We start from the raw sequence: 22,555 nt of genomic DNA, 5'->3' as shown, positions 1-22,555 counted from the left end.
TTGATCACTCCCTACTCCCCAGCTAGACCACTCCGGTCTGCCAGCTCTGGTCGCCTGATGGTTCCCTCTCTACGTGCACCTGGCGGTCGAGCTGCACGTTCACGCCTGTTTTCCGTTCTGGTTCCTCAGTGGTGGAATGACTTGCCCACCACTGTCAGGACACCAGAATCCCTCCCCCTATTTAGACGCAGACTCAAAACCAACCTTTTCAAACTCTATCTTAGTCCTCCCTCCTGATTTCCCCCACCCCTCCTTTCTGATATCCCTATCCTTGTCTAACCCCACCCCCGAAAAAAAAAAAAGAGAAATTGCACTTATGATGACGACTATGTTTAGAACAGCATTCCATGTGTATTTTCCTAGTTCTGGATGTGATGCTTTGACTTGTGGTAGAACCTATGCACTTGTAAATCGCTTTGGATTAAAAGCGTCTGCCAAATGACAAAAATGAATGTGTGTAATAAAGTCTAGTTTTATAATAAAGAAATCTTACCATAAATAAGTGTGTGTGTGCTTGTTATTACTACCTCCTGCAACCCTAGACTTCTGATTTGGCCTATGATACAGAGTGTTGCTTTATGCAGTGTTATGCATTATAATGTCATTAGTATCAAATAGATGTACACTTCACACAGGGGTTGCATAAATATGGCGAACCAGCCAGGAGCCTACATAAAGATAATTTTGAAGCACACACTAATTGGTGTTTAGTATACCAAAAATGGTCTTGTTCAAAAACTGTCTTGGTTATCTAAAACCTAAAAGTTAACAAAATGGAAGTTGTAGAGGAGAAACGTATCAAAATGCCAAATGCTGTGTTAGTCCATGGCATACCTGCTGCAGAACGAGAGTTAGAACGTACCTGCTGTTCCTGAGGCAGAAGAACCTGTTGCAGTACGTAAACTACCTGCAAGTTTGAAAGAAAGATCCATGGAACGAACAACAAACAAAGAAATGTGCAATCAGCATAACTTGCCCAATAAAATAAGTCTTCATCGGTTCTAGATGAGCTAGAAAACAGTCAAGAAGAGGCACCAGATGCAGAACAGATCAGATAGAGACAAGAAAGAGATGGATTAGAATTCTTACAGGGAAGAGCCTGAACTAAGAAGGCCTTCTAGGCATAGAGAAAAGCCTAAAACCCTATCTTACCCTGAGCTAGTGAACCCTTTCGTTAGAATAGTTAAGTCACTCTTTCAAGGCCTTAATGCTGCTTTTGTGGGAGGTCTTCCAGAAATCAGGTTTGTTGAACACCACAAACCCATAACAGTGAAACCTCAGGCAACATACAAAGGGACTTGCATACATTCAAAGGGGGAGGGTGTAACCCCTGCAAAGATTGCAATTTCATTATATTGTATCGAAATATCTAATAACTTACCAAAATTATATAAAATAGGTACAGATAATAATTCAATTAATCAATGTCATAAAACTAATTCTGATTGCTGACGCAAAATTACCAATTAGGCTCAGTTATTGAACAAACTGAGCAAATTGAGAATTTTTTTTTTTTTAACTGGAAGTTATTTATTGTGTTTCTGTATACTCATTGTTTGAACTGCTTAGTGTTAATAGATGTAAGATTTATTTTTGTTTAAAAGGTGAATTCCTACGACTGAAGGTATGTGTTTTGAATTGAGTTTTGAATAGCCTGTTAACAGTAAACTTAATAATATAAGTAAAATAGGAATAATAGTTTCAGTTTAATGCAAAAATAGGATTCAATTAGATGTCAAATCAAATAGAGATAAATATAACATTTAGCCTGAAACTGAAATAATTTCATATTGTGATTAAATAGTGATATAAATTTAGTGATTAATTAGCATATAGTAACTATCCAGATATTCTGAGAAAACCAAATCGAACTAAAGCGTTACATTTCTGTAAATGTGTAAAAAAAATGTGTATAGTTTTATAATAAATAAATCTTCCTAAAAGAAGTGTGTGTGCTTGTTATTACTATTACCTCCTGCAACCCAAGATGAAGAGTTGCTGATATTAAGGCAAAAACACAAATCAGCAGACCCTGCGTCTCTCCAGGCCCAGGAGTGGGCACCACTGCACTAGAGCATCCACACTCATAAAGAGTGATTGTGAGTGTGTATGAGTGAGGGGCAGTATGGGTCAGACTTCTGTCATTGTAATAGTTGCTGATTGGCCTGTGGGATGTGTGGGTATCACCTGTGTGTCAATCCAGTCAGGGCATAATGAGGAGGTGAGTTTGGGCTTTGCCTTCACCATAACTGTGTGTGTGTGTGTGTGTGTGTGTGTGTGTCTGTGGATATATACATGCACACAAGGACAGTAACTTGTTTTTGTGTGCGTGTGTATACAGAACATAGAGCTGCATCGAATATAGACTTGTATGCACACGCATGGGTTTCTGCTGGGCTAGCCTCCTTGCCTTGCTGAAACAGTGTAACTCCAGGGCTGCTGTAGCTAGGACTGGGATGTGCAGTATATCTCCCGTCTCAGAGACATGACACACAGAATCAGGAACTGAGAGAGGTCATGTTATGAGACAAGTGTTTAGCAGCTTTATGACCCTCCTGATGTGACATCCACCCTGCAGGCAAGAGTTCATAACACACAAGAATCTTAAAGGGGGCAAAATCCTCCATCAGTCGCAGGGAGTTGCGACTGATGGAGAACAGGAGAGAGAGTAACACTGATTTATGGCATTATGCGCCACATGTTTCATGTGATCTACAAGCAAAAAAGAATACAATTATACAGTAGGTGGAAACTACTGAGAAATGAAAGTATCTCTCCCTCTTCTCCTTCCATCTTTTTTCTGTTTCTCTACTTCCTCTCATTTCACCTCTTCTGCTGCCCACCTCTCTTTCACTTTCCTTCTTTCTTTCTCCACCTGTCTCACTTCTTCACCACCTCCCTACGTCCATCTCTCCGTCTCTCTGTTCCTCCCCCCACTCTCTCCCAGTATGGAGCAGGGTCGGGAGCAGCTGAAGATGATGGTCTTCAGTAAGAGCAGCCAGGGTCCCGGGGTACGGAAGAACCGGGGCAGCTCCATAGGACACAATGGAGGAGGGAAGAACTTCCAGGAGGCCATGGCCTGGATCGCCCAGCAGAAAGTATGTCAACAGAGACCCTAATGACCATTTTCGGTATTTAAAAAAAACAAATGTTGTATATCTGATTCTCTGGTTTTACAAGGACTTGTTGCTCTCTTGACCCTTCCAACCCTACCCATATGGCACTCAAACTACCGTAAAATCCCTTGAGTGCCTTTACAACCAATTAAAATGACTGCTATACTATTATTTTGAGCCCCTATTGAAGCCCGTCAAACTTTTCTCAACCGAAGCCAAGGTGGAGACACTTGATATTGGGCCTAGGGCTGAATGGGTTAATTAGGCAGTGTTGATAATGGGCAGTAATAATAATCCATCCTTTAGGGTTTTTCTGTTACCTGCTCAGGACTTTTGTGTTTTCTCTTTCACAACCTTTCTTTTTCTGTTTCTCTCCTCTCCCTTTCTTTCTCCATTCCCCCTCTCTTTACATACCACTTTCTTTCACTTCCTCTCTCCTCCATGTTTTCACTGAAACACTCATTATTTCCACTCATCAAAGCAAATTAATTTTTTTCTTTCAAAAAAAGTTTTAGTTTTCCACACTGCTGTTTAGAATGTTAAGTATGTAAATTTGTGGGCTGTGGGATTAGGGCAAGAGGCAGAACAGAAACTTCAGCTGTTATCAGAACCAAGAAATGATTCATGAGAGATAGCAAGGTAGAAACCACTACTATCCAAGAGATACATCAGTACTCCTCTCACAATTGCAAAGAAACATCTGGATGATCCCCAAGCCTTTTGGGATAATGTTCTATTGAATGATGAGTCGCAAGTAGAACAAATAGTATAATTATGTGCTGATAAGAGTCTGGGGAGTGAAAGGCTTTGTGTTGCCATCTAGAGGCTTGTGATTAGAACAGTAATGCTCAGATTAATTAAATCTAGTGTGCAGAGCTCCAGCCCTAGAGGGCATTGAGGTGCCGGAGTTCATCTGGGAGACTACTTACTGTAACTCTGTGTCTCTCCACCATGTTCTGACCAAAATAGTGCATCAATCCCCTTTTTTTGGAGGGGGGGGTCTGTGAGGACTTAATTATTATTTTAGTAATGCAAAGTGTCAAAAATCTTACACAAATGAAAGGCCTTTGTTAATTTAGTTGTGATATTACATTAGCTTTGAATGAAAAAGTTGCCGTGTGTGTATTGTTGAATGAAGACGCGGATATTTTTGCTGTGTGTAGTGTTTGAGTGAGTTTGAGCTTCCTATAGTAGAGAGCCCTGCTGAAACAGCTTTCAAACAGCTGGTAGCTGGTTGACCAGTTCAGACTAGCTCCCAGCATGACGTGGTTTGACCAGCTCAAGCTATTTTTGAAACTGCTGGTCGACCAGCTCATACCCAGCTAGACCAGCTTTATGACCAGCTTGGCCATGCTGGTTAACCAGCTCATACTCAAGTAGACCAGCTTATGACCAGCTTGATCAGCTCAATTGAATTTTCAAGCTGGTTGAGCTGGCATAGCTGGGTTTTACAGCAGGGAGCTTCCTGCTGACGGATGCTCTGTGTGCCTCTGTGTCCTCCACAGCGCCTGATAGAGACCTCTCCTTGGGGGGATGACCAGGACACCATCGCGCTGCAGATGACGAAGCACAACAAGTTCCACAGCTCCATCCAGAGGAGCCTGGAGATGGAGCATGCCCGGACCAAGCTGGTACAGTCACCGGGGGGGGGGGGGGGGGGGCTCTAAATATTGCTCCAATGTAAGAGGGGGCTAACCTGCATTCAGCCATTCACAAAATGTCTGCCAGACACAAGCTGGTGCTCCATGACCTTTCCTATAAAGCTAGATGTCTCACAGGCCCCAACCCCTGGCCATTTCCCTTCTTCAGGAACTGAAAGGAGACCAATTGTACAGGCATTTTCTGGAACAGGAGTGGGACAGTCTACAGGTGAGCAAAACTTACCAAATCCACCAGTATCACTGACCTGAGGGTACACTGCCATACAACTAATTTATATAACTATTTTTTTTTTATACCACTGTTTTCTGATAACTGTCGCCATCGAGGAAGAGCAATTCCAAGGTTGACTCTGGTTTGTTGGCTTGTTGTTTTGCTTCACTGTACTTGTGCTTCTTCACCTCTGCCATTGCAGTAGCTAGCTGAAAACACTCAGCTGAAACCTCATCCCACCCTACAGGCTCTGTACATACCCACAGCTCCCCACACAGAACAGAGCGTCACACCCAGAAGCTCCCAAGAACATCTTATAAGAAGAAATATAGGCAGTGGAGCAAAGACAGATTGCCAGTGCATCATAAAAATGACTGCATGATTATTTTATATTTTCAGGGAAAAAATCCTGCATAGTGTGCCTTTAGATGCTGTTGACGTTGTATATCAACACCCATAACTACTTATTTTAACATATTGTTATATTGTATTTTAGTTACAATATAAAATGTATTTTAAAATGACAAATACATTTATTTGTCATTTTACTGAATGACTAAATCCATTCATTCATCTGTATATTGATGAAACTTTTCAGAAAATGTCCTGGAGCAGGTCCAACCAGCTTCAAGACCTATCAAAGATCTTCAAGGATATCTCCGGGGAGATCATATGGGTGAAGGAATGTAAGGAAGAGGAGCTGGTGTTTGACTGGGGTGACAAAAATATTGACAACTACATCCCCAAGAAGCAGGATAGCTACTTGGTAAGAGTTCCCCATCCCAGAGCCACCTGCCTTTAACCAGGCTGCATCCATAATTACATACAATCCAGGCTGACCAGCACTCACTCGATACAGTGTAAATTTTTAAGTGGTTTAAAAAAGAAATCCTTTTTTTTTTTTTTTTCAGAGGCTGATTCGTGACCTGGAGAAGAAAGAAAAGGATCTAAATAAACTCAGTGAAAATGTGGAAAACTTTCTGAACTATAATCACCCTGCTGCTGATAAGATTATGGTACTATAGGTTGCCTGACCCTCTCCTAACCTCCTTATGTATTTTGAGGACAGGAAAGCATCCATTAATTTTATAACAGAACTGTTTCAAAGAAAAGCAAGACATTCGTTTTAGCAAATGCAAGATTAATTTACTATGATGGTTTCCAAAGGGTGGGACTAATACAACCAAAAAAACAGTGGACGTACTATAGTTTACACTCTGAAATCATTGAGGCACCCTTGTCACCCTCTCAGAAGATTGAACTGCTGAACCCAGGAACTGACTTGTCTGGACAGGAAATGACTATGTGAATGAATGATAAATGATCTCTAATGAGGATGGCAGACCTCCTCTGTCAATCCATAGGCCCCTGTGTTAGACTCGCCTTCAGAGTGAATGACTCCTGCTAACCCAGGCTTGCTCTGTTCAGGCCTACAAGGACAGTCTCCAGACCCAGTGGAGCTGGCTGCTTCAGATCACCAAGTGCATCGACACACACCTGAAGGAGAACGCTGCCTACAGCCAGGTAAGGCTTCCGTCCCAGCAGTCAGCCCCCACCCTCACTGTCTGACAGACAGCTGGCATATCAGGGTGGTTACTGGATCAGCCATTTCTCAAGAAGTGACAAACCTTTCTGTTTCCGTCACTCATAGTTTTTCAAGGAGGCAAACGAAATGCGTATCAAGCTGCAGGAGGAACACGAAAACATCCATAAGAGGTATACCTGTGACAGAGACACCCCACTGGAGAAGCTTCAGGACCTTCTCAAGAACTTGGAGGTACAGCTGCTTATTGCATAATCAATACTGAATGAGCATGAAAATAATAACTTTCAGTGTGTAGCTGGATATGAAGTACACACAGCCAATGGCATGTATTGCGTTTGGTACACCTGATCAAAATATTTTATTTTCTTCTTACACAATCTCTCCTGCTGCCTTTTAAAATATTTTGCATTTCAAACCAGAAACACGTGCTTAGTATGCGAGTTTGATGGATTTCATGTAAATGACTGTTCATCCATGTGAGGGAAAAGTTGTATGTGAAGGACGGGAAGACAAAGTTCTCAGGAAATGAAAATCTGGCTTGTGACTGATCTGGAGTCAGTGGTGGGTGACACAGGCCTGTGTGGTTCACAGAGAGAGAAGGAGAAGATCATGAAGAACAAGTGGCAGGTGCAGCACCTGGTCAACAAGTCCAAGAGCATCGTGAGACTGAAGCCCCGCAACCCACACGAAAAGAGCAGCAGTCCTGTGATCGTCAAGGCGCTGTGTGACTTCAAACAGGACCAGGTCTGACACGCACACACACACACACACACAGACACACATGCACTCACACATACACTTGCACACACACACACACATACACACACACACTAGCATACACATGCACACACACGTACATACAGACGTATAGCACATGGACTGACCCTCTTCATCTCTCGTTCCCTCCTCATCTCTCCATCTCTCGCTCCGTCCTCATCTCTCCATGAGCAGAAGCAGATCCTGAAGGGTAATGAGGCCATCCTGAAAGATAACTCCCAGCACAGCAAGTGGCACGTGAAGGGGCCCGAGGGTTTGGACATGCTCATCCCCTCCGTCTGCCTGCTGGTGCCCCCTCCCAACCCCCTCAGCATCAGCCTGGCCAACAAGTAAGGGTCAAAAACCTGTACCCAATCTCCCCATATCAGTCTGGCCAACAAGTAAGGGTCAAAAACCTGTACCCATCAACCCTATATCAGCCTGGCCAACAAGTAAGGGTCAAAAACCTGTTCCCAACCACCCTATATCATCCTGGCCAACAAGCCAGCCTCAGAAACCTGTACCCATCAACCCCATATCAGCCTGGCCAACAAGTAAGCCTCTAAAGCCTGTATCCATCAACCCCAATCCCCTGAGTATCAGCCTGGCCAACAAGTAAGAATCAAAAACACTTTGGTTCCCCTGTTTTCAAATGGCCCCAGTGGGTGCAGCATACATTTAATTGCTATATCTGCAAAAAATTCTCCAGTTTAAAGAGTATGTCGGACTATGTGCAGACTCGCCTTGAGCACCCTACAGCATCTTGCTCTTGCTACACAACCTCACAGGACCTTTGTCTTGTTTCCTCCCGCTTCCAGGACTGAGCAGCTCTTTGAGACCATCATGGGGATCTGGAACCAGCTGTTCATCAACATCAAGAGCCTGATATCCTGGCGCAACTGCATGAAAGACATCGAGCACATTGAGTCGCTCACCATTACCATGGCGAGTCTCCCAGGGCAACCCTCCTTCCTCCTGCTCAATTGGGCCCCTAATGCACCATGCACCCTAATTCCTCCATCACTGGAGACAGAAAATCTCCTGATTTTCTTTCTAAGTCCCTGGTGTTTTTGCCTCTTTTTTCCCTCTGTGACCACCATAGTCTGTTCCCAGTTTCATTCCTTCATTATTTGTTCCACATGTGTCATTTTGTGTCTCCGCCTCCTCACTCCTTACAGTCTATGTACTTCTTTCCTGTCTCTTGTCAGTCAGCTCACCTGTGTCTCATTATCTGTCAATCACCAGTCTATTTAAACCTGTCATTTTTAGTTTCTTGTTGCTAGTTCATCTTTCTGTTTTCTGTTCCCCACCCCGGTTCTAGCTCCCTGTACCTGTACCCTGTACCTGGGGCCTGTACCTGTGCCCTGTGCCCTGTACCCTGTTCTGTTTGGTCCCTCTCCACTCTGTTCAGTTCTGTTTTTGGAACTTTTGGTTTTGAACTCCGCCTGGCTTTTTCAACTGTTCTTTTGATTTTTGGATTTGTACTTCTGTTTTTTCTGTCTCCTCGGTTTATGAACTCTGCCTGTCCTGCGATTACGCTCTGCCTGCCACATGTACCTGTCTGCCTGGATCTCAACCTTTGCCTGTTTTCTGGATTGCATTCTGGATCTGCCCCTGTGTCATTAAACCTGTTATTTTCCTAGTCTGCATTTGGTTCCTCTGTCTCCCCGTACCTGACACTATACATTTAATGTAATGTGAAATGTTACATTTCTTTATGACTTTTATTTCATATTCAGTAAATACTGGCTGATGTTACCATGTGCTATCTTGTTAGCTTGCTTGATTCATTTTATGTAGCCAAGTAGGCTAACAAAGTACCAATGTCCCAACTTTAGCACAGTTTATGGAGTTAGTCAGTAAACAAGACAAAAATGTGAACTTGTGCGGAAAAATAATGTGGTCTGTATAAACTGTACTCCAGTTTACTGCTCTGTACAAGTCTCCGTTTCTTCAAAAAAGCAGAGAGATGGTGTTCCAACAAAGAGGAGGTGCCGTTGGACTGGGTGACTCCAGCTGGTTGCCACTTCCACTTTAACTACACTGCACTCTTCTGCTGTGTAAAAAAATTTTTTTTATGAACCACAGCTAGCCAACATGCGGCCGGAGGAGTACCGAAAAATCATCAAGAGCCTGGAGACGAGCTACCAGGAGTTCCGGCGCAGCTACGTGGGCTCAGAGATGTTCACCAACGAGGACAAGACGCATTTAGAGAACCAGTACCAGGATGCTTTTGAGAAGCTGGTGGGGCTGCCCACTTACGGTGAGTCTGTTTCCCACCAACTGCCCTGCATTTGGGGCTAATCTATCCCTTCATTTAGCTTTTTGGTAGACACATGCAAAATAATACATTATATTAACAGGGGCATTTACTGTTTATGGGTGTTAAAAGTAGATGGAAGTCTGCTGTCCGAGCTTCATACCCTGCGGCAGAAGCTGGAGAAGGCCGAGTCAGGCCTGACCCGGCACATCCACATACCCCTAGGGGAGAACAGCTTCCACGAGTGCTCCCAGCGCATCGTGCACCTGGAGGTACGCTATGGTCCTCAGCCACAGGTGTCAAACTCCAGTCCAGGAGGGCCCCAGTGTCTGCTGGTTTTTGGGGGTGTTCCTGGCACCAGTTGTGCATTCAAGTAATTGATTGGCTAAAGTCCATGCACCTTGTTTTCAAAGCCTTAAATGGCAGCTGATTGAAAGTAGGCCACAAAAACCCAGACACTGTGGCCCCCTTTGTCACCCCTGTGCTTGTCCTTGCCAACTCCTGGGAGGAGCCAATTAAGCCATGCCTCTCAGGCCACACCCACTGTTAGCTACTAGTCTGTTAACTATCCTTTGCTGTGGTCAATTTTGCTCTTGGAAATGTGTCCCTCAGTATTTGTAATGTACTTGGTTTAATTAGTCATTCAGGGTGTCTAAATGTATATGGGGTAATGTATTTCAGTTTGTGTTCATGGATTGGGAATTACAGGGCATCAACCAGGACTTGGACACTATCCGTGAGGAGTATGTGAAGCTGAGGGAGAAGATCCTGATCCAGCTGGACGGGATGAAGGACACGGACAAGGCCAAATTCCTATGCTCTGAGCTCAACCTCATCAACCAGAAGATAGGGAGCGTGGAGGGCTTCTCCTCCTCCTACATAGAGAGGTGGGAGCAGTGGCACATCTGCATCCACTGCAACTTTTTTCCCTGGAAAGCTGTGGTTTCAGCCAGCACTTTAGAGATGATGTGGAATGGAAAGGGCCAATGGAATGACATTTACATTTACATTTTAGTCATTTGGGAGACGATTGTAATCCAAAGTGACTTACAAGTGCATAGGTTCTTCCAAAGGTTAAAAGCATCAAATCCATAACTAGTAAAATAAGCACAAAGGGCTGTTCTAAACAAGAAGACAGTCAAATCAGGAAAGGTGACGAAGGTATAGTCTCAAAAGGTGTGTTTATAGTCTGCGTTTAAATATGGGGAGGGATTCTGCTGTCCTGACAGTGGTAGGCAAGTCATTCCACCACTGTGGAACCAGAACGGAAAACAGGCATGAACGTGCTGCTCAACCGCCAGGTGCTCGTAGTGAGGGAACTACAAGGCGACCAGAGCTGGCAGACCGGAGTGGTCTTGCTGGGGTGTAGTGAGCAATTAAAGATTGTATGTAAGGGGGGCAGTCCACTTAGCAGCCTGAAATGCCAACACTAGCACCTTGAAATGGATGCGTGCGGCAATAGGAAGTCAGTGGAGGCCAATGAGGAGTGGGGTGATATGAGCCGACCTGGGATGACTGGTAGTCAAGGACAAGGAGCTGGGTGGCTTTCTCCATCAAGAGATGACAGATATAGCGTATATTATAGAGAAAGAACCTGCAGGTTTTTGGCAGTGGAGGATACATGTGGAGCGAGGGTGAGGTGGCTGTCAAGAGTCACCCCAGGATTCTTGGCCATATAGGAGGAGGATACTACAAAGTCCTCAACAGTCAGTGAGAAGTTGATTGTCCGAGAGGGCTTAGCAGGGATGTAGAGAAGCTCAGTTTTGCCAAGGTTAAGCTTCAGGTGGTAGAAACGAATCCACGCAGAGATATCAGCCAAGCAGGCAGAGATCTGTGTGGTGACCTGGGTATTGGGAGGGAAGGAAAGAAAGAAGAGTTGAGTGTCATCGGCATAAGAATGGTAAGAAAAGCCATAGGAAGAGATAACAGAGCCAAAAGACATGGCATATAGAGAGAAGAGAAGAGGACCAAGAACTGAGCCCTGTGGGACTCCAGTTTGTAGGGGGAGTGAGTCAGAGACTGAGCCCTTCCAGGTCACCTGGTAGGAACAACTACAGGACAGGTAGTAAGAAAACCATGCAGATCCTGTGCCATCCATCCCAGTCAGAGCATCCCGATGAGAGCAGAATCTCATGGTGGACTGTATCAAAGGCAGCCAACAGGTCAAAGAAGATGAGAACAGAGGAGAGGGATTTGGCTGTAGTGGAGTGAGGTGTCTTATTGACGGCAGGTAGTGCGGTCTCAGTTGAGTGGCCACTCTTGAAGCCGGACTGGTTGGGATCGTGAAGATTGTTCTGGAGAAGATAAGTTGACAATTGGGACCAGGCCGTACATTCCTGAGTTTTAGACAGAAAGGGAAGAAGAGAGACAAGCCGGTAGTTGAATGAGCCAATAAAAGAAGGAAAACTTTTGAAGTGTTACTGTATGTTCTATAGTTTGTTATATTGTATAATGTATTGTGATATTGTAAGAAATTATAGGTTCTACCTTCTATGCATAACATTACAATGCTCTTACTTAGAGTGACTGACAATATAGGATAAATGAAAGTGCTTTTTTTTTTTTTGCTTTCAATCTAATATGTCTTCAGTCTAATATGCATCAATTAGTTTGAGAAAGTTGCGAGTGTATATGTGTGAGGAGCCGTTAGCCTTGTGTCTGAGCCTCTGGCACCCCCTTTCTGCAGGCTGAAGGCACTGCAGGCTCTACAACAAAGCCTGCTCCAGTTGGAGGACATTGTGAATGTGCATGAGGCCCGTCTGACCGAGAAGGAGACCTCCTCTCTGGGGGCGAGGGACTTGGAGGACTATCGGGCCGTTCTGAAGGTAGCCAGCCTTTTGGTCATGTATGTGTCAGAGCCTACAAAGCACGACTTGTGCCATACACGTTTCTATGCCATTACATTACATTACATTAATGCCATTTGGCAGACACTCTTATCCAGAGCAGTTGATTAGACTAAACTGGATTAGATTCCAGGGCCCTTAACCCCTGGAGCAATGCAGGGTTAAGGCCCCAACAGCTGTGTTGATCTTAGTGTGGCTACACCAGCGATCGAACCACCGACCTTGCGGTTCCAATCCTGTACCTTAACCACTACACTACAGGGTGCTTGTGTGTAGTGGTTAAGGAACAGAAATTAAATAAGCAAACCCAAAGTGGTTGTTATATATTGCTATGGTGTTGATGATGATAATGATATTCATGATGATGTCAGTGATGATAACAGCGATGATGATGATCATTGTAGTTGTGATGATTTTAATTATATTGAAGAAGGTGATGGTTACAAAAATGAAAATCACCACTCATCTTAGGCAGGGTCCAGTGTCTTTCCTGTATTTCTGGAAATGTCTTCAAGCAGTGCACTTCATGCGTCTTACCATTGTGTCTGTACAGAAAATGAAGCAGGATCTGGACCAGAGGGACGTCCTAAAGAAGCTGGAGTTGAAGCTTGGGAAGGCTGAGCGCTGGAATGATCAGATCAGCCAGTCCTTCCACAAGTGTGATGTAGACCTGTTCAGATACCGGGAGCAGGTCACCCAGATGAGCAACCGATGGCGTCGCATCCTGTCCCAGATCGACAGCAGGTCAGAGGGACATACAGCAGCCACACCTGCCTGCTTGTGCCATTTACATGTGTGTATCTCATATAACAGAGATATTCTGGACATAAGACTAATATCACATACTGAGATTGTACTGTATGTCCATTATCTCATATACTGGACATAGGACTCGTATCACATACAGAGATTATACTGTATGTTCGTTATATCATAGGTAAGAGTAAGTTTAAACCGATGATAGCCTACAGAAAATTCGGCTTGAGAATAAATACAGCTAAACAATATGGCTGGCTGTATCTCTTGTTTCTTAGGATATAGAACCGTATTCCAGAGTTCTAGTTTTATGAACAAAAAGACCACTCTCGTCAAACTGTGGTCATGTTCCGCATGATATGGGACCATGTTAGTCAGGATATGGGACTGTGTTCTGGGTTAGAGTGAGAGTTTGAGGAATAAACCCTCATTGTGTTCACACTGTGGTTCAGGGTGAGGGACCTGGAGAAGCAGCAGCAGCATCTGCAACAGTACCAGCAGAGCAGCTCTCAGGTCAGCAACTGGATCGACAACACCCAACAGAAGCAGGACTCCCTGCTGTCTAACAAGTTATCCGATGTCAATACGCTCATCAAGCACCTCAACCAGCAGAAGGTACTGGAACAAGACCTCTCTCCACATGGAAACAATTAAGTAGACGTCCCACTGTTCCAAAGGAATACATGAGTGCCCTCTGGAAATACATATCATTTTGCTTAACATTTTTAATTTTAAGAAATATACAATGTAAAATCAGGATTGAGTTATCCCTTAAAAGCTGTAGAGTGTAGCAACACCCACATCAATAGCCCTGAGAATGGTTGCTGTATGCAACCATCCGCCTTCCCTGGGTTTTCAGAAATTCTGACGGGATCAAGGAAATTCCGGGAAAGTCTCAATGAAAGTCTGTTTTTAAGGAAAGTCTGTGGAACGTTAGTGTCTAACTGTTTGTGTATGTTTGTGTGTGTGTATGTGTGTGTGTGTGTTGATCTACAGATGCTCTACTCTGAAATCAAAGGAAAGAAGGACAAGGTTGACGATGTTGTGCGGGACGCGAACACCTGTGCATCCTCAATCACGGTGAGCCTTTAACTGAGCACACCATTCATCACTTAAACCCTCTTACATGGAGACTACTCTGATCACAGTCTCATGTTTATGAATCATGTTAAAAATAATTAATAGTAGAATTAATGTTAAATATGCTCTGTTCAAAACTGTGTACAGAGGTATAGACGGTATATACCGTACTACACATTTGTGTAAAACAATCTACGATCTTTGTGTTCTAATGAGGTTGCTTGTGAATTCTGGGATATGTCGTTTGTAGCATTCGGACTGGTGTGTATTGCAGGACTACGAGCTGGAGCTGGCCTCATACAGTGCAGGCCTGCTCAACATCCCCATCAAGAGAACCATGCTGCAGTCTCCAGCTACCGTTGTCAGGGAAGAGGTAAGCTTACCCCTTGCAGAGACAGTACAGAGAAGTATATGGAAGAGAAAGAGGTCCTGTTACTGTATACTGTTTCCTGCACCATTACCCAAGACTCCCGGGGACCTATGTATTTTATTTATTTATTTATTTATATTTATGAACCTTTATTTATACAGGGTAAGTTGACTGAGCACGCATGCACACAGCAATGCCCTTTTAATGCCCCCCCATGTAGCCTAACCTGCATGTCTTTGTACTGTGGGAGGAAACCGGAGTACCCGGAGGAAACCTACAGAAACACGGGGAGAACATGCAAAGTCCACACAGAAAGGCCCAGGCCAGCATTCACACCCAGGACCTTCTTGTTGTGAGGCAACAGTGCTATTCACTGTGTAAAACCCCACGCTAACCCAACGATGGAATTTAGCGAGGGCTGAAGGTATCAGCGTGCATGTCCTTCTGGTGTTGCTGAAAGAATACTAATAGGGTTGAAAATTAGTGCCCCCTATGCAGAGATTCTAGATCAGCCAATAAATAAACCACGATACAAAGGCAGTAGTACCACTCTGCCTTCCGCTCTTTACTGGTCCGGGCTGACCAAGAATTTCCCCAATATGGCCAATACATTCACCTTCGTTTATCTGACTCCATTTGAATAATAATTGAGATTAGTTATCCACATTAGGTAGATTTCTTATTGATAATTTTGACTTGATCGCGACGGGAATCCTGTACTGAGATTTACTCTCTGAACAGTCCTGTGCTGGTACCGCATCATGTCACATTGCGCGTTAGATGCACGTCTCACGAACTGACTAGATATCTATAGTCATCACAGAGGTCACAGGAATAGCTACTCTTGGGTATATATGTTTACAGCCTAGGGACCCAAGCAGCCCAACCTAGCTACGGCTGTGCTCGACATGAATGAACTACCACGCAGAGGCGAGGGATTTACCATCATAGGTCTACGGGTGCTATACGCCCTGATACATTAAGTGTAAATATTCATCCTCCCGAGACCAGTTTGAGGGGGTAAACCAAGCATTCCCTGTATAACATTGAGTGTCAGTAAGTGAAACCACACAGATCAAGTTTTAACAATTTATTTTACCAGGCTACATATGTAATTACACACTAGTTCCAAATACAATATAAAAACATGAGAAGGAAACCAAATTACGGAGTCATACCTGGTAATAAAAGCTACATACGGCAGTCTGGCTACAGGCACCCTGTACATAGAAATTACGTGCACGGTGTGCACGGGAGAGACTGATTACATCCTCCCAGATTGCTTAGTTTACTGTCCTTAAATCCAAAATCTGGCCTTTGATGTTAACCCTAAAAATGGGTCACCCATCTGGAATTTGGAGCCACGCCTCCCCAGGAAACGCAGGGGGGTTGAGGCACATGGCTTTCACTGGGGCAGAGCTCCACACAGTTTCTCCCTGGTTCCTGGTTGGTTATGATGTCCATGGTTTGCTGTTGCAGAAATAAAACCATTGCACCAGTCGCACTGAAACAATCAGAATAATACTATATTAATAATTGATAATTAATAATGAATATTATCTAAACTGACTTTGTCATGAAACATCCAATGCTTTATGCATACTTCCAGGGAAACTGAGGAATGAGGGAGATGTGAGAGGGAGGGAGTAAGGAAGGGGGGTCGAAGGGAATAATGGGCCCAACAGGCCGTGCCCTCTGAAACCTTCCCGTGCCGTAAAGGATGTTTCCCCTGTCGTAACAAGTTTTACGGCTGGAGGCCTGAGTAAACCCTGGGATCAGAGAGCTTCTCAAGAAAACAGATGCCTGAGTCTTCCCCCACAGGCTCCTGCCCGTATGGGTGCGGTGATGGTGGGAGTTAATGGTGCATGCTCCTGGGGTTAAATTACTTTACAGCCGTGTATTGCCACAATACCAGAGGAAGCCAGCAAGCTGACCAGCGCCCTGAGTGACAATGCCAGATGTTAATCATTTCCGCCTTACAACTGTGCCACTGTGCTGCCCTGGCTTGTGTAATGAGAGACCTGCTGTCCTTCCTCCAGGCTACTGACATCCAGGCCAAGTACATCGTGCTCCTCACCCGCTCAGGTGACTACTACAAGTTCCTGGGGGATTTGCAGAACATGGAGGACTTGGGGCAGAGTAAGGTACAGAGTGGAGACAGGGAGTAAATAATTGTAGGGGCAGGGCTCTTATATATTAATGCAGGAAGGATGACCTGCGTGACATTTTGTAAAGAATGTTAGCCATTTTCCAGATACAAAATTGTTTCAAGCATGTCTTTATAATATGATAGCATACAATTCTAATGTATAATACATATTATATACACTCAGGGTGGTCACACGAAATATTGATTTGGTTTAGACTTTTCTTCTGTTCACTCACTTTGCATTTTGTTAATTGATAAAAATAAACTATTAACATTTCTATTTTTGAAAGCATTCTTATTTTACAGCGTTTTTTCACACCTGCCAAAAACTTTTGCACAGTACTGTAAATTCAATATATCTACTCACTAAACATTTAGCAATCTAATCACTTAAACTTTACAATTATAAGATACATATGTGTAAATGATGCTAGCTTCCCTGATCATTTGTGTGTGTTACCACACAGCTAATATGGCTTCTGGCTCAGTATTGGTCCCAGACAAACCAGTACCTGGCGGACAGCCTGGCCCGCTACCAGCTGGATTCCAAGCAGGAGTTGCGGAGCCTCCAGGAAAGCCTGGACAAAGCCCTGAGGGACTACAGAGCTGCCACAGAGAAGCTGGACAGGCTGACCGCCGAGCTGAAGGCCCTGCAACAGCAGCTCACCCAGGAGCAGGCACAGGTCCGAGAGGTCAATATCCACTATGAGACGCTTTACAAGACCATTGAGGAGAAGAGCAAGATGCTCAACGACCACAGCAGCGAGATCCAGAGGCTCCAGGGCATGACTAAGGAGCGACTGGAGGAGGAGCTGAGGGCCCTCAGGCAGGTGAGTGATAAGCTAAAGGAGGGGAAGGAGACACCCAGAGACACCCAGAACTCCACCTATATACGGAAGAAAAGGGACAGGTTGAAAGCAGGAAATGAAACAATCCTAAAGCAAGCGGCTGTGTTATTATTTGAGTTATTATGACATTTTTTCCAAATTTGGGCCGTGGCTGCTTCCTTATGGATTTTTCCCCTTTTTTTGTCTCATCACAAAAGGGCACATGCTTGGTGGCATGCATTTGAATAATTTGTGAGGTCGCTGCATTTTTTAGCTGTCAAGCTGTCAATCGTAGCTTGCAACCTCCATGGCATTTCATCATACAGTGTTTTTGGGGGTTATGTCAAAATTCATGTGATTTCAGATTAATTCCTAAACTAATCTGTAGAATGTGATCATACAAATCCTGGAATAGCGAGCAGAAATGACTGCTTTATATTTACTTTCATGACATGCCACTCAGGACACCTGTTTGCTTGTTTAATTGTCTTGTACATACCCTGTTGCAAAAAACAGTTCAAGTGAGGTTTTGAAACAGCTGGTAGCTGGTATTTCAAGCTGGTCATAGCTGGATTTTACACCAGGGTAGTATCTCTGCCTGTTTGTGCTGGAAGAATGTGCATCATTCTTGTCAAACCCCAGCAATTCAAAGTGGATAAATGTTGGCATATTCAAGGTTATACTGTGTTGAAATGCCAGTTTGAATACATTGCCATTACCTTCATTTCGATGTGACATATTACAAATTGAGACTATGGAATGAGAGAGAGAGGAATTACCTTTAAATGCTAACATTGATGTAATTAGATAGATAGAGTATGGATATCAGAAGAGCCCTATAAGCCTTTGCTCTTATATCATGAATCTTCAATGAACTTAAAATGATTGTAACTGTCATCACTCTTTTTTTAAATTGACATACATCGGGCCTAATGCAGGAGTTCCAGATGTGCTACAAGGAGCTCCTGCAGGAGAAGAAAAGCCTCAGGATGGTGGAGCAAGTGCAGGGGCGGGTGCAGAAGAATGAAGATGAGCTGAATCAGCTCCGGAAGCTATATGAGCTGAAATATGATACTGAGAAGGTCAAGGAGGAACAGGTATTGCAGGAACTCAAATACCTTCGGAGTGAGATTGAGAAGCTAACGGCCTTGGAGGACCGCAACAAGGGCCAGCGGCAGAGCTCTGAGTGGGTAGTATCTGAGCTGGCCCGGATCAGAGATGAGCTAGAGAAGGGACGGGCCCAGAAGAATGAAGATGAGCTGAAGCAGCTCCGGAAGGTTGTTGAGGAATGGAAGAGCCAATATGAGCGGAAATCTGATACTGACAAGGGCAAGTTGCAGCAAGAACTCGAATCCCTTACTAGTGAGATTAAGATGCTAACGGCCAAGCTGAGGGCCTTGGAGGTTGGCGACAAGAAATGCAGCCATACCTCCACCTGCATATCCTCCTTTGAGGTGCAGCTACAGACCATCAACAAGACTGTGGAGCAGGGGCTGACCCAGAAGAATCATGACATTGAGACACTAACAACCAAGCTGCAGAGCTTTGAGCAGGTAGTGTCTGAGCTGGCCCGGATCAGACATGAGCTAGAGAAGGGACGGGTCCAGAAGAATGAAGATGAGCTGAAGCAGCTCCGGAAGCTATATGAGCTGAAATATGATACTGAGAAGGTCAAGATGCTGGAGGAACTCACATCCCTTAGGAGTGAGATTGAGAAGCTAACGGCCAAGCTGAGGGCTTTGGAGGTTGGCGGCAACAAAAGCAGCCCTACCCCCACCTACATATCCTCCCTTAAGGTGCAGCTACAGACCAACATCAAGAAGGTGGGGCAGGAGCTGACCCAGAACAATCAAGAGATTGAGATGATAACAACCAAGCTGCAGAGCCTTGAGCAGGTAGTGTCTAAGCTGGCCTGGATCAGAGATGAGCTAGAGAAGGGGCAGGCCCAGAAGAATGAAGATGAGCTGAAGCAGCTCCGGAAGGTTGTTGAGGAATGGATGAGGCAATATGAGCGGAAATCTGATACTGACAAGGGCAAGTTGCAGCAAGAACACGAATACCTTCGGTGTGAGATTAAGATGCTAATGACCAAGCTGAGGGGCTTGGAGGATGGCTCCAAGAAATGCAGCCATACCTCCACCTGCATATCCTCCTTTGAGGTGCAGCTACAGATCAACAATCATGAGATTGAGAGGCTAACAGCCAGGCTGAGGCTCTTGGAGGACTGCTACAAGGGCCGGTTGCAGATCTCTGAACAGGAATTGTCTGAGCTACAACAGAGGGAACTTAAGTTGTTCCAGAAGCACCTGGAACATTTAGAAGAGAGAATAAAGGTTCACCACCATGTAATCACTAACAAAGAGATGACAGTACGTGGAATCCGTGGATGGGTCTTCATTACTGACCTGGTAGAGTCCAAACTCCTCAACTCCTCAGACGTCCAGAAGATTGCTCAGGGCCTGCTCACCATCGAGGATATTGAGAGCAAGCTAAGGCCATACCTACAGGGGTCAGGCTGCATCGCAGGAATCTTTCTTGAGAAGGAAAACAGGACCCTCCCCATCTACCAGGCTAAGAAGGAGGGCCTTCTCCGTCGAGCCGCCTCCCTAGTGCTTTTGGAAGCACAAGCTGCCTCTGGTTTTTTGATTGACCCCCTTAACAACCTGTTCCTGACTGTGGAGGAGGCATGTGAGAGGAACCTGATAGGTCAGGAGTTTAAGTCCAAGCTGCTGTTGGCTGAGAACGCCGTCACAAGGACCCACACACAGGCGACATCATCTCCCTCTTCCAGGCCATTGAGAAAGGCATCATAGAGAAAGGGCATGGAATCCGCCTGCTAGAGGCTCAAATTGCCAGCGGTGGTATCATCGACCCCAAAAAGAATCACCGCATTGATGTGGACGAAGCCTTTCGCCGGGGATACTTTAACAAGGAGATGAATGACATACTGGCCGATGAAGGGGATGACACCAAGGGCTTCTTTGACCCAAACACAGAGGAGAACCTTACTTACCTGCAGCTGATGAAGAGGTGCATCACTGATGAGAAGACCGGCCTGGTTCTACTTCCCCTTTGGGACAAGAAGGAGTCCAGGATTTTGAGGATGCGAGAGCAAGAGTGCGAGTGGGAGGGAATCATCATCTTGGCAGCCGATAGTTCCATCCGCCTGGTGGTGGTGGATCAGAAGACTGGGAAACGGTATGACATCCAGGACTACCTGGACAAGGGCTTGCTTAGCCAGAGCACCATTGATCAGTACCACTCTGGGGCACTCACCCTCACCGAGTTCGCCGACCAGATCCTCAACAAGAGTAACATGGACTTGTCCATAACTTCCACTTGTGCAGAGGATGTTGCCATGGTAGAGGAGGACAACGGGAGGAAGATTATCCAAACCACCACCACCACCACCACCTCCAGCCTCTCCTCCACCAGTTGTAGCACTAGCTCCAGCTCTTAAAATCTTTTCACAGTGAGAAACTGGTTAATTTAAACCAGGGATAGAAGGCAGGTGGGGGGCGGTTGGGACATTTATGATCATACAATATTTAGGCAAGCTTAGGTGTAGACTGGTATCATGTAGTGGTAAGAATAAAAATGCTTACTTTGATTTAGCACAACTTATATCCAGCTTCTGATGTTAATGCATTTCATGTGTTTTTTTTCACTGATGAGGAATATGGGAATATTGACATTTTTATTTTTTTAAGTGGGAAACTGTGGCATAGTCCCTAGGGCGGCCACCAGCTGTACGCTAATATCCCCAGTACTTCTGTGGGTTGAATTCCCCACCATGACACTTTTTGCTCTGTGTTTCCATCTCTATCTGTAACCCTCTCTGCTTTCTCAGTCTTAATAAAATGGAAAATATATGTATATGAGGAAGGCACGCTGTTTGCTCTCCTTTTTAAAATAAAATACATTTAAATGTATGAGAGAGCAACATTTTCTATGTTTAAGCACCTTTGGAGGAGGTTCATTTTTATTGTACTGCTTTCTCTGATCATTATGGCATAAAAATGTTAAGTGCCGTGCCTTTTCTATGGAGCTGCACACTCTAAAACACTACTGTTACACAATGAACATGGTTCAGTTTCCTAGACATAGCCATAGAACTAACCAAACACATTTACGCAAATGCACTTCTAGTGTTTGGTGTGCTTTTGTATGTATTAAAAAATGTTTTAAACAACTAACAAATTGAGTGCAGTGCATCATTCATGTTTTTTTGTCTCACTTATTTCTTGATCAAAACCATCCACCCTCTTTTAATAGACTTGAATGAATTCTCCCTGGCAGTGGCAAAAGCTTAGTTTAAATTTTGCTTATTATTGTTGTTTAGGGAGTCAAACTGAAGTCTTTGAGGGCCACATTATCAACCACAAATTAAGCCTTAGCAGCAAACTGTCAATTGTAACCAATCATCGGCTGATGAAAACAAATGAATTGGCCTTCTGCTGATGAAACACTGAAATCCAGCACAGTCATCTGTGATTTTGGTAGAATTTCTGTTATAGTTTGTACAGATGATTCTCTTAAATGCATGCTGGTGTAAGACATACTTAATGCCATATTAAGTACTACATGGTCTCAACACTTTTTTACCTTGCTTGCTGCCAGGTGAAGAATAAGCAGTATCCATTATACAACTGTATGTACCATAGTCTATTAATAGATGACAAAAATAGAATACAGACCCTCTATCCCTCTAGGGTGTTTCAGCGAACTTATCCCTGGTTATGGGTATGCACTTTGTTGTACGTCGCTCTGGATAAGAGCGTCTGCCAAATGCCAATAATGTAATGTAATATAACAAATAGGAAGCATCAATTCTGGCATTACAAATTATAGTGATCACTACCTTGGCCAGGGAGAGGGTCACTTGAATGTTACAACTTCAAAATCAAATGTATGCCTTTAACTGCAGATACAAGTACAGCATATTTATTTTCTGTTTTAGTTTTATGGGAGGGCTTT

The 22,555-nt window shown here is 44.3% G+C and overlaps 1 protein-coding gene across 1 annotated transcript; it reads left to right on the top strand.

The window, feature by feature from the left end:
- The first annotated feature begins 2,213 nt into the window (after positions 1-2,213).
- On the top strand, positions 2,214-21,615 carry LOC133137559 (desmoplakin-A-like). The gene is given in 23 exon segments (XM_061255891.1): positions 2,214-2,221; positions 2,948-3,098; positions 4,622-4,747; positions 4,926-4,985; positions 5,587-5,754; positions 5,900-6,004; positions 6,417-6,512; positions 6,640-6,765; positions 7,126-7,278; positions 7,486-7,640; positions 8,109-8,235; positions 9,379-9,553; positions 9,686-9,822; positions 10,259-10,437; positions 12,237-12,375; positions 12,950-13,140; positions 13,605-13,767; positions 14,149-14,232; positions 14,507-14,605; positions 16,642-16,746; positions 17,219-17,581; positions 18,517-20,326; positions 20,329-21,615. Coding segments are annotated over 23 exon segments (5,430 nt in total). The 3' UTR covers positions 21,039-21,615.
- The last annotated feature ends 940 nt before the right edge of the window (positions 21,616-22,555 follow it).

This window comes from Conger conger, chromosome 9, assembly GCF_963514075.1.
Source record: "Conger conger chromosome 9, fConCon1.1, whole genome shotgun sequence".
In the NCBI taxonomy this organism is placed as follows: domain Eukaryota; kingdom Metazoa; phylum Chordata; class Actinopteri; order Anguilliformes; family Congridae; genus Conger; species Conger conger.
Note: the sequence above shows the minus strand (reverse complement) of the source record. Positions and strands in the feature narration are given on the sequence as shown.